Raw genomic sequence first — 13,250 nt, 5'->3', positions numbered from 1 at the left:
ACTGGAACGGTGAAATTTTAGTTTCAACCTCCCAAAACCAATTTCGCCTCATAGTTTCGCCGCTCTACCCGTCCGTTGTTCGTTCGCGGGGACGTTGTAACTCACCGAAGGGCGGATTGAAATATCGAACCGCGGACAGGATTGCGGATATAGTATCAGTGTGAGAGCTGATTTTCCACTGTGCCCCATGTCCCAACGTGCCCCACAATTACTACTGTTGGTCATTCACCCACAATTACAAAGGTGGATAATATGGCGGCGAAGTCGAGTGGCACCTCCTATTTTAATTTTGAGATATTAATTAATGGCGTGTGACATATTTTTGACAACATTCATGACATCAATATTAACTTCTGAGCGGTGGAACGACAAGGCAGCTTTATAAAGTGTTCCAATGGGGCGATTGTACAAATACGCTTGTTTCTTACTCCTTCCGTGGGTGAACGCGTTTAATATGTTATAAACTTATTTTTGGGTTTTGTACAGATTCCAGATTCTTCGCCTTTCTCTTTTTGTGTGTATCGTTATATTTTCCTGCTAATGAATTAAAATAAAATGTATCTATCTAACAACTTTTGACTAGAGCATAGACTTGGGGCGAAGGAACCTCGGTTAACGATAAGTGCTTAAGTTACTTCGTATTACAAGTTGAAAGGTTGGGCCTAACATTTATCGCCGCGATTCCCAATGAGTATTTCGGACACCAGATCCATATCCCATCAAACTGTCGAAGATTGTTTTCAAATTCTGATATTTCCAAAATAAATACAATTCATATAAAATATTATAATAAGCTAACATAATTTCATACCAGAGAGTAGAATACTGCTGAAAACGAAAACATTTCATCAAATTTGCTTTTAAAACACCACAAGCAATTCTTTTATAAATTAGCTTGTGGTTTTGATAACACAGAATAAAAACATGTCTTGTTAAAATAACACATTTTCATAGAAAAATAAACTTTCTTGAAATATCCATCACTCCATACTTCAAAACTATTTCGATTGGCAATAATTAAATTTTGGTCTGTCTACTGATATGGTCTTCTAATTTTAGCAAAAAAACGGATTCTTTCCGGTTCGCACTAGGGGTGGGGGGTCGTGACATTTAAAACGGAGAATACAACATTTTCGAATTGTCAAGTATTGCGGCATTTCCTTCCAGCAATCAAATAAACCTAATTTCACACTACTTTGCTAACTGTGGTAAAAAAATAAAAAGGGAATATATATATATATAACCTGTCGTTGCACAATGCTACATTTATAGAGCGTTACAAATGATTAACTAGTCAATACTTATGATAGTAGTAGTACCAATTTCATAAATTTAAATACGAAATGCATAGTTTTGCAATATCTCATGGTTATTGTAAAATACATTAATTTCTTATTACAAATTTTCATTGGTGTAATATCCACGGTTAAATGAACCAAGCAAAAATCGGTTTGAGGAGTTTTCATTAAGAATTGGGTAGAAAATGGGATGGAAAAAATAATAAAAAATCATGAATCACTGAGTGGGCATGAGAAGAGATAATGGGTATGAACAAATGATGAAAACATTTTCATGGGTAAATATTTAAAATGGAATATGGCTCATCTAACAAAATTTATGTTTATTGTTGTTATTGTTTGTTTATTTGTTTTTTTGTTCATGAAACCTCAGATAAAATAAGCATTTTTCAATTCCAGTTCATAATGAAAGTGTAAGGCTTCAATGATCAGGCAACAATAAAAATATTAAAAACAAAACACATAAAAAGACTGCAATTTCAAAACATGATTAGCTTAAAAATATTCTGGCACTTTGGTCCTTTTGTTTGTAAAAATTTCAAATCTTCTCTCACTCTTCTTTGGTATCCTGAAGTAAACAAAAAATGTTGTAAATTCAATATGGCAATCATGTTTCACTTTTAAATGGAATAATGTTGACTTTGAACAGAAAAAACGAATGGAACAAAAAATCACATCACAGCCTCTCACATATTTTTACCTGGCTTCATGGTTCCTGATATTATTTTTTCAATATCATTTATTCAAGTTAATGCTAAGCAGTCTGACAGTTTTTTTTATTTTGCCAGTAATACATGTTGCACAATATGACTTCGAATAGGTAGCCCATCTTCTAACCCCTTAAGTCTTGATGCCTTTATTTATATATGACGTGGACGAACTACGACACGCAGGCCAAATCCGGCCCTTCGAGTAATTCAATCTGGCCTGCCTGATGCTCCCACAACCAAACTAAAACCAAATACTGATGTTTTCGCTGAAAAATAGCTCAAGAATTCTGTTGAGATTGCGATTAAGTTTAGTTTTGGTAGAAGGCTTATTGTTTCCTACTTTTGCTTTTGTAACACTGTAAATATTGTTTATAAAATGTAAATTTTTAAGTCACACTTACAGGGCCCGCCAGTCTAGGTGGGCAAAATTTTGGGCCCCTGGTCCGAAAACATTGTCCACCCCTGATTAATACCCTTTCTTATTTATTGGGACGGACATAAATACATTCATGGAACTACTAATTTTTTCAGCTGGTGGAGATGAATTAATTTTCTATTATAGGTTTTTTGTAGCAAAATTAGAACAGGATTTTGGTTAGACAGGTTAATTAGACGGGTCTTGTTACTAGTCCATGCCAGGTATGAGAATAACCAAGCAATTGACCCAGATGCATATGTTTGAGTCGTGGCAGAATCTGCAAGACCCTAATGGCAAATAGCAAACTATTAAACCTTTCAAAATATCCTCAAGACCTTATAAGAACTAAAAACACATAATTCTTACTTGAGTAAGTAAACTCCTCTTTATATTTATTTTAGTTAAATTGTTAGAACTGCAGGAATAGCATAGTTAATATATATTTTAAAAAGCAACTACATGTCACCATAAATAGATAATCTCTGATAAATATAAAGCAAAACATACCGCTTTTATATCCGGAAGACGTCTCAGACACATCAATGGTATAATAAGTAACAACCCTCCTATCACATAAGTATATGTGGCCCCAACCAACCAGTATGATGCAGATGCACAGATAGGTCCTGTAGCTCTTGCCAATGCACCAAGGGAACGTAGGATTCCCATGACACGACCCTTTTCAGATTCCAATCCTGAAATAACAATCAAGTTGCTATCATTTTGAAATCATGTGGAAATGTTGAAAACAAATTGAATAGTCGAGTGATATTTCAAATTCCTGTTTTAAGAACAGCTCAGAATAGCGTCAGCTGAAATTTTTTTATTTTCATCAAAGGCTATTTATTTTTAAAAACTTTAAGAAATCCAATCAAACCACTGGTAATCCGAGACCTTCCTGCGATCCCAAAACAGATCCATTGATATACAATCACTTTTTGTTGACTATTTTCAATATTCCATACTCAAAAATAATATTTTCAGAATGTATTTGAAAGGTAGATATTTGAGTTGGCCATTCCAGATATTGTATGTATAAGAATAAACACAAAATTGTTTTTGAGTATGGTGGCTTTTATTATGAATACATAGATGCTCACTGCCCCATTCTCATCAATTTTACTGAATTCCTGGTGCTTGAAACTTAGCAGGTGGGATATATGATGAAGGAGTCAATTTTTGATCACCAATTCACAGAACCAAATAATTTATCAAGTGAAAATCATTAATAATGCAATTTTGATGCATTTTCACATTGAGGCTATTCAGCATAAAACAAATCATCTATAATGCACTAATAGCACTATTCTAAGATTAAATATAAAAATAATATAGCATAGAAAACATACCATGAGTAGCAGTCAGTGATGACAAGCATGGGACAACTGATGCAGCAGCTGAGAATATGATGGAACACAACATAAGAATTATAAAAATCAATTGCAATATAAGAAAAAACAAAAAAATCAATTTAACGATAAAGAAAAGTTGAAAGTAATATTAGATTTTGATTGGTTCTATAGGATTTCTGAGGATCAAATGACGTCTACTCGGTCAAGATGCCCGATTTTCAAATAAAATATATAACTAATCTTGATTCTAACCATCTTATTATTCTTTTTAACATTTATAATTTTCTAATACTTCATACAAATTATAAAATCTATCCGTTTCAGCTCAATTTTTTTTATAGATTTTAATATATTAAAAGTTTCAATTTCAACTCCTATATTTGAAACTTTGATTTTAAAATTTGAAACCCTTATATCATAGTTTTGAGTCCCACTAGGCCACTACCATGAACTGCATTTGAGCAAATTTTTCATGGTAGTGATCATAACATCATTGGGTTTTGAGTCGAAGCTGGAGCCCATCTCGGACATAAGAAAAATGAAGCTCCGGAGCCCGGAGAAACGTTCTGGAAAAACACAAAGATTCTTGCACATAATCATCTTGCTTTCCATCTTTGCTATTTAAAGTCAAATCATCCAGCCATGATAAGTTTTTCATGAAATTTTAAGTTGAGGCAAAAATTTGTCACCACATGGAAATAAATCTTACCAAATGCAAACATAAAGAGACCAGCATATAACATTGCAACACTATTAGACATTCCAACTACAATGAAACCAGGAATCAAGATAACCATGCCCTGAAAAGGAAAAAATTTACAATTAAATGTAAAATACTTAACTTAAAAAAGAAATCCATAATTTTTTGACAGTGCCAGTTAGACAATCATTAGTTGGTTGCTGACCTATTTTTAAAGAGAATTTTTCAAAGTAATACCACCCGAATTCATGAAGAATTAAAGGAGGATCATCGCTGAGCAAAGAGTGGCCACTATAATACAGAGGGCTACAGAAACAATACAGATTTATGGTTGTGCATTTAAACAAATCAAATGTAGATAAACCTGCAGTTCAAGTTAAATGAATATCTAGGCATTGCACCTTTTAACCAGTAATGCCAAATATAATTATTTTATGACTACCGATATATTCATACATTAAATGCCATTTTTATTTCTTTGTTTTCCATTTTTCTCCTGACATAGCCACCTTGTACTAGGGCCATCGTAATACCAAGACATGCAAACATTTTTCCTTGGTCCATATGAGTGAACTGAAATCTAGAATAAAAAGTCTTGTTATTCCACATTTGAAACCGATGTAATTTGCAAAGCATGTCATAGTTCGAGATATTTTAATAATGCAAGTTTGCAATAGATCCCAAGTTAATGATATTCAAATTTTCCCTCTGTTGTATGAATGCTGCAAAAATTCACTAAATATAACCAGTTTACAGTGTTCAATACAAAACTATAGTATGCAGATATGAACAGTGTTCAATACAAGACTATAGTATGCAGATATGAACATCCCTAGGCCGAATTTGGATAGCCCCGTTGCTATTGGCTAGGTACCAATTCATTTGCCTTCCCCAGATTATTTTTCAATGTTCAATGTTCAAAACCCATTATGCAGAATAATACTAAAAAAGGTAGCATTCCCCAAGTGGGGGAAGAATTGCTCTCTCCCAAGTGAAAACTTTACTTCGTATTTGTGGTTAGTATTACTAATATCATTTATTTATTTGTTTTATTCTGATATATATATGTGGATTGCACGTGACATCATGATGAAAATATATAGAACAGAATATGGTTTCCTGACCGTGAGATAAAGTGTCATATTGCTAATGATTCTACTTCCTGAGTTATTGGTATTTCTGTTCGCATCTGGAATATCCATTCACATTAGAATGTATGGAGCAAATAATCATTAATCAACCATACTGGATTTCAATATTACCTGTGATGTCCAAGAAATGTTAATGTAAATTCCAATCCAGAAAACAGAAAAAGATACATGAAATAAATTGATCCCAATTGACGTAATGAAGACCCTTTAGCACACAAAAAGATATTTATATTCAGAGATATGAAAGTTTAATAGAGATTACATAAATTACTACTATTATCTTTGACTCAATCTGATTTACTCCATGAAGAACTTGGAATTTTTGGTTATCATATTAACGTTCACTAAGCAAGTAAGCATAAAGACATATAACCACTAGATATTTCAAAATAGATATGCCTTAATATTCATTTTTCCTATTGTTTCCAAGTTTTAGAAGCAGTATTAATTATGCGTCTTTGGTATCCAAATGATTACTACCTATTTTTCCATAAAATGACAATTTATTAATGAATGAAAATATCATAAATAAGAATTCATTATATGGTGAATTATTAATAATTTCAAATGTACTCTAATATTTCCTTATTTCTAACACCTAAGGACAGGCCTAAAGCAACAAAAGTGATGGTATCTTTCAAACAAAAACACACAAACCTTTAATTGGATTAGTACGAGTCGATGGAACTGCATAAAATTTAAATAAAGCGACAGGATTGATCAAATGTGTTATTTCCTTTATGCTTGTGAATACTGATGATGCCTGAAATCAGGAAATGTTTTTAAGACAAATTGAACATTATTATATTGTATGTACATTTTAGAATGATATGAAATGTTTCAAAAAGTTCATTCAATAGCAAGTTAAAATAGCAGAAATACATTAGAAACCACATTTAAGACCAAATATACCATACACTGTGATACACAACAAAAAAATGATGAAAATGTTCGAAATATTTTTTGTTTGAAGTTGGAATAAGCGATACATGTAGCCAACATGGTGTTCAAGATCTGCGATTTTCCCTTCAAATATCAAAATTTTCACTTGACGACAATATCATGGTAACATACCAGACAAATTTGGCTGAATAACATTTGAATTAGGTATCCGATAGTGTGCTTTAACTCAAAATAGATACGCTGAATCAATTTGTAAAATTACTCACCCTCTTGTTTACAGGTAATGTTTCTGGTAAAAATCCAGAAACATAAACTATGTCGGCTAATGTAAGACAGAGGCTGAATAATGCTGGTCCAATAAAAAAGTTGTTTCCTTTCAACATAGTTTTAGTAAAACAAGCACCGACAAGAGGACCAAAGACAAATGCAATTGAGAAAGCAACACCGATTACTGCCTGAAAAAATGTTGAAAAAGAATAAATCATAAATGTAATAGTACTAAATTATGATTACTAAATATATAGATCACAAGTTCACTTGGCAAACTTCTTGAGCATATTTATTGTATTCCATACATAAAATGGAAGCATATTTCATGGTGCATGAAGCACTTATTATTAGGAAACGTAACATAATTTTTTTCATTTCAGATAGGGTATGATAGAATTGATAGGTACTCATTACTGAGACAATGGATAAAATTGAAAGACTATCAGATTTGTAAAGGGACCCTAAATTAAATCAGATAATATTAGAAATAATACAATCGTAAAAAAGTAGGTATTGTAAAATTAGGTGATTAAAATTTATTAAAAATTATAATTTACAAAAAATTTCACAAAAATATTTGGCATAAATCATGAATTTGTTTCTGAATGAATCTATTCAATTTATTCAAAAATAAATAAATAAACAATCCGGTTGAAAAACAACAGCTATATAAACTTACCATTCCTTTTGATCTCGCTTTCTCACTTTTCAAATCAGCAATAATTGCAGTACTAATACTGACATTAGCTTCACTTATTCCGGCTACAATTCTTGCAATGAGAAAAAGTAAAAATGAGTCCGACATTGCCCATAACACATAAGAAATTGCACTTCCGCAAAGCGAAACTAAAATTAGCGATCTTCGTCCATAAACATCAGAAGCTGCTCCAAAGAATGGTGAGTTGAGAAATTGAAGGAATGAAAACAAAGATCCAATCATACCTAAATTAAGAAAATATATAAGTTAAGTAATGGAATTATTATAAATTTCTTCTTTTATTCAAAAGAGTAGTCTTGTGATTATGATCACATTTCATTTAGGCTATAATAATTTTAAGATGCTTTGCCACATATGAGATCTCATCTTATGGCCAACACCAAATATGTTTATCAGAATTCAGAGAATTATCAATTTCAAAAGACATTGGATATCATTTCCAATATAGCTGTATGTGGTCATGCTTGTTTATTATAGTAGTCTTAGTTTCAAAAGCAATTATAGGGTGTGATAAGAAAACATTTGGCATAACATTTTAGGGAGTTAGGGAGTTAGCAAGATAATCAAAAAATAAGTATCTGATCTTGAGGAGTATAATACAATTGCTTGAAACTTGCCTCCAAATAAAACAGAATTAACATCCTCAGTTTCTGGAATTCCGATTAACTTTCTGAACGAAGTCACCATGCTTTCCATAGAAGAATACAAATTTCCCTGTGATATAAATTTTGAATGTTTAAATACTCGAATCTCTGATTTATACACAGTAAGTTGTATTTCAAATAGACGCAGGCGTATTTAATCAACCTCAAATATGCACTTGCAATTCCCCCAAACTACTTGAGAATTTTTTATGTAATTGTATTAAAAGATGATTATCACGCCTCCACTTTGAAAAAGGCTAAGTAGCTCTTTAATACATAAAGTGGGCGGTGAGAATCGCTATTGAACCGATAATCTCGACCTATAATGCCAACATAGTTAGGAGTGGTCAAACCGCTGGGCCATGGGGCGACAATTTTTTATAAATTGTAGGTTGAGTGAAGAGCACAAGAAGTTACTGAGATGAGAATATAAAGCTAAAATGTTGTCTGGAAGAAAGTCACTGGTGATGAATTCCTCATTGATACCATATCTCATGTGCTCTTAATTACAGCAGATATTTCTCTAGGCTACTTGCGCATGTATTCCCAAATGAATTTGTAACAGGTATCAAAATCCCAGAACACTGCAGTAGTTCCTTATCTAGCAGTGGCTGTTTGTGCAAAGCCTCGTTTGGAGCAAGAGACAGAAAAAAGGAATAAATATGTGGTATAAAAATGAAATATTTCATTCCGAGACAGTAACAACTACACAGAGTTAGCTCGGGAGACTATTCCTATATTCCATGTATTCTAAGGTAAGCGAGCCCACCTTATCATTGCTTTTGTAAAATTCCATAAGCGAAGGAAACAGTGGTAAAATGACTGTAAATCCAAACAAGTCAATGAGAAGAGAGATAAATATCACTTTGAGAACAGCATTCGTTCCATCCTTTTTCCCTTCCATTTGAACTGCGAAAATACAGAAATAGAGAATTATGGTGTAGGTACGTACCTAATGTCTGAATGCATGAAATATCTGAATGTAACTTACAGATCAATCAGTATGCGTGCTGCTATTTAACAGAATATATGCCAGTACTGCGGTATGCGGTGCTGCTATATTAACAGAATTAAACACAATTCACTATAATGAACTCACCGATTAGCAAGACAAACGCTGCTAACTACAGAACACTACAGAACTAGGCCTATCACACGAACTACAGCACAGCAGACTGAAAGTCCCAACAATCTACCGATCTATGCAAAACTCGAGAAACAATCCTGCTCGTGGCGGCCTTGGCAGATCAGCTGATTTTTTAAAACGCGTACACGCTTCACGCTTGAGGCAATATGTGCCCCGTCATCTATCTCTAGCATTTTTCCTTTTTTTTCTGCGGTCAATATTTCATATTGCTTGTTTGTTGATAGAATCGGTGTTATGTAAAAACTAAATTAAGATATGTGATAAAAGATGGATATTAAATAACACACGCAATCGGTCTGTTCACAATATTGAGCAATAAATGGGAATTTATTAATAAAATGGAGTTAGGAGGTACCGTAAATGCTCGTTTTACCGCCCGATCTTGATAAGAGCCCGTTTGAATAGCCGCCTGTGTGATCAGAACATAAAAATAAATAAGGGCCGGTGCTTGAATACCCGCCCGATGTAAAAGCTGATTTTTCAGTGGTAGAGAACAATAGGAAATAAGAAGCGCTTTTGTCACAACGCTGTTGAATTTTTTGTTTTGAAAATTGAAAAAGTCGCCGATAACGCGTACGATTGCCTTTTGCTTAAAATTGCCGAATGTTTTCATCGTTGTGACGTGTTATTTAGGCCGTAAACGCCTTTACGTTGACGTTTATTGTCTCTAAATCACAAATTTTCCTCAAATTTGTACCACGATAACGATGACAATTATTTTATTTTGTTACTCGCACGGAATTGACAGAATGGTGCATCCGGTGAGACTTATTATACGTTCATCGGCGGCGAGATTCTAAAGACAAATTAATGAATAAATCCACGACCTAAATTGTTTGACTGAAAATCGGCAATATAAAATACTGAAAATAAAACCGTAAACAAGTGTTGTTGAGGCCCGCGACAGTCTAAAAACGCTTTTCTAGGCATTGAAAATCGCAAAATTTCGTCTTCCTATGGCACACATTATGTTCGCTCCGCGTTTAGAACTTATCGTCACTAAAATCGAAACACGGTGAATTGTGAGCGGGATTTACCTTGTTATCCATTACTTTTACACTAAAATTGCCGTCGAAAATGTTCGTGTTAACTTTAAACAAAGTTGAGAACGCGACTTTTCCCGGTTTGTGATGATGTATAAGATAATTAATCTATAAAGTACATTCGAACAAAATTTATTTTACTAAAATAAAATTTATCTCTGAGATTTTAAAGCAGAATTACAAATCTTTCGGAACGTTTTATCCTTAAAAATAATCGGAGTGGCAGCATTGCGATTGAAAGGAGTCAGTGTTACAAGTACATCTCAAATTTGTGGAATTTGCAAAAAAGCAAAAATACGGATCGAAACAATATATAATCGGGCAGTTTACCACACATTTTTATGTCCGCGGAATGCCGTGGTGTTTTAGAGTGGCTCTTGTTTTATCGACGCAACCACAGTTTAAATTGATGACAATCAAATTAACAAAGCAAGACATTTTAAATATGCCCGTACCGGTCATGGATTGATTACTTTGCACAACAGAAAATTCCTTTTTCGTTAAAAAAGTCGGCTCTTTTAACAAGTGGTGTTACCGCGGCGACTGTTTGGCGTGGATTTCGATGCGGTGAAGGCGGGTGAATATGTATTTTTGATTTACTGATATAACCTACTTTATATGTATTTTCATTGTATGAAGTAAAATTGTACTATACGGATTTTGTAACAGATATTAAGATTTTTCTATCGGCTTTAACGAGTTCGCAAGATTGCAAAAATATGTATATATCAAAGTTGAATACATCAGGCAACTTATCTCATATTTTTATGTCCACAGATCGCCGTGGTATTTTAGAGAAATAATGTTTTTATTTTGACGTAAGAAGTCGCAACCGCTAGTTACGTTGGACACAATTAAATTAATATATAAGGACATTTCAGAATTTCGTAGTTGTCATGGATTGAATAATTTAAGCAACAGAAAAAAAAATTCAGTTTACGCCGAGCACTCAAAACGTCCGCTCCTCAGCCAAATATCAAGAGCATGAAATTCCCCGTTTATTTTCGTAACAATAACGTATCGTGCTAAAAACCGCATGTGCCAGCTCACCAGCACAGGCACAAAAATAACCTTGTTGAACGAGGCTTGGGTCAGAAAAAAAACACAAAAAAATTGAACTTTCGGACTGTCGTACATTCAAAATTCAATTCGATACTAAGATAACGTGTGGATGAGGTGACGAGAATAGCCAAAAGCCATGAAAAGTTACACTAATTGGGCATTGGTGAAAAGTGGTTCAAGATACTTACAAACTAAAATCAAAACTATGCTGGTAAATTCTGTGCACGTACACTCATAAAAACAATTATCAGAAAAAAACACTAATCAGGCGTGCACAGGTCTGTAATTAGTTAGGCTAATATCGTTAAAACGGTATGCACACAGAACAAAACAAAAATAAGCCATTAAATGAATGTTTAAAAGCATTGCGAATTGACATGGCCATATCATATGTTACATTACAAACTGTGTATGCATATATAGCTAATACCAAAGAGATTATTTGAATTTTCATTTATAATTAAAGTAGAATATTTAGTACCGGTAATAGCGTTTGCAGTATCTGCTGACAGTTGAATTTCAACCCCATACTCATCTTCATATTCCTGATTTATTATCTTTCGATTCTGTTATGTTGTCCTAGTATCCTTCTCATCTTTACATCGTCTGTAAGCTCCTTGTTGGTATTCCTTCAGTGCTGGTCCATTATTCCTTCTGCTACACAAGAACGCGACCACACCCGACGATTTAATTAAATTGTGACATGACACTCTCTTCAACCTAGTGAGTTTGTGATGAAACATGTGTTTCATCACATGTTGGATTCTTGTTTTCAGTACCGGTCATTTATGGTTCTGGAAGGCCCCCATTACAAGAAAATTCAGATATCATTGTATTAGTTTGAATATTTTTCAAATATTCGAGATTCAATTCGAAAACAATATCAATTGGATTCTGAATTTATCCGGCATTCGAAAATGTCCAGATCTATAAAGCACCAATTGAAATTTAGGCAGACGCATTATATTATTTTTAGTTTTAATTACCAAATTTGAGTCCAAATCAGATAATTCAGTGTCATTTTATCGTCGAATGTGATGTAATATAGTTCTTGGAAACGACCCTGACAAACGGGTACACTAGTACACTCGGCAGCTTGCTTTCGAACAAAATGATGATTTTGAAGATGAGACCAAGTTTGCACGCGCCATTTGGTAAAATGATTCCACAATTGTCAGAATACCATCATAAATTCAAGGCCGTAACTAAACATCGGCGAGGTATGGACAGTGGAAGAATAGGGTTTGAATAATGTAGCCAACCCTGTATGGATAACATTGTTATTTTGGCGAAATTTTACTCTTTTTTTTTTCAAATTAATAATATTAATCGGAGTAAAACTAGTTAATTTAGACTTTCTTAAAATTATAAACCGCCATAACTTTTTGTACTGGACGTAATTGAATTAAATAACCCCGAACTGTCGTTCATCACCAACACACCAAACCAACAACAAGCCAATATATACTTTGTAGGCTACCCCTAAAACCCGTCATTCAGTTTTTATTTGACTATATTGGTATAATAGCGCCTGTTTCCGGAGTTGAAAATATATTGTAATCTGGTAGTAATAACCAACTTTGTACGCGTATACTCTCGCAAGTCTTTTGGCTTCAATCGAAAATTTTGAATTTGCTCAATGGTTACGGTACGTGTTGTCACTTCAATGCCCTGTAATTCATATGAAGCATATGATAACAGAAAAATGTCGCTTTGAATCATTATAAATAAAAATATAATATTTAAAATGTTATTGGACCTACGGTGTTTCCCCGAAAATAAGACCTAGCCTGAATTTTGAAAATTATTTTAACTTAAGTCCTCCCCTTAAAAT

The 13,250-nt window shown here is 33.4% G+C and overlaps 1 protein-coding gene across 3 annotated transcripts; it reads right to left on the bottom strand.

The window, feature by feature from the left end:
* Positions 1 to 734: 734 nt before the first annotated feature.
* On the bottom strand, positions 735 to 12,047 carry LOC120328328 (major facilitator superfamily domain-containing protein 10-like). Of its 3 annotated transcripts, none has more exons than XM_078114860.1 (12): positions 11,898 to 12,047; positions 8,934 to 9,073; positions 8,138 to 8,234; positions 7,482 to 7,744; positions 6,799 to 6,987; positions 6,287 to 6,392; positions 5,741 to 5,834; positions 4,935 to 5,058; positions 4,488 to 4,578; positions 3,776 to 3,823; positions 2,934 to 3,121; positions 735 to 1,866 (listed from the first exon to the last, which is right to left on the bottom strand). In XM_078114860.1, the coding sequence occupies exons 2-12, from the start codon at positions 9,066 to 9,068 to the stop codon at positions 1,849 to 1,851; spliced, it is 1,353 nt and encodes a 450-aa protein (XP_077970986.1). In that variant the 5' UTR covers positions 9,069 to 9,073; positions 11,898 to 12,047; the 3' UTR covers positions 735 to 1,848. The 3 variants fall into 3 exon arrangements, with proteins under 3 accessions (XP_077970986.1, XP_077970985.1, XP_039250717.1); XM_078114859.1 differs by lacking the exon at positions 11,898 to 12,047 and adding an exon at positions 9,156 to 9,427; XM_039394783.2 differs by lacking the exon at positions 11,898 to 12,047 and adding an exon at positions 9,264 to 9,426.
* Positions 12,048 to 13,250: the final 1,203 nt, after the last annotated feature.

The sequence above is a fragment of the Styela clava genome, chromosome 7 (genome assembly GCF_964204865.1).
Source record: "Styela clava chromosome 7, kaStyClav1.hap1.2, whole genome shotgun sequence".
Classification (NCBI taxonomy): domain Eukaryota; kingdom Metazoa; phylum Chordata; class Ascidiacea; order Stolidobranchia; family Styelidae; genus Styela; species Styela clava.
This window is presented reverse-complemented; position numbering and strand designations above follow the sequence as displayed.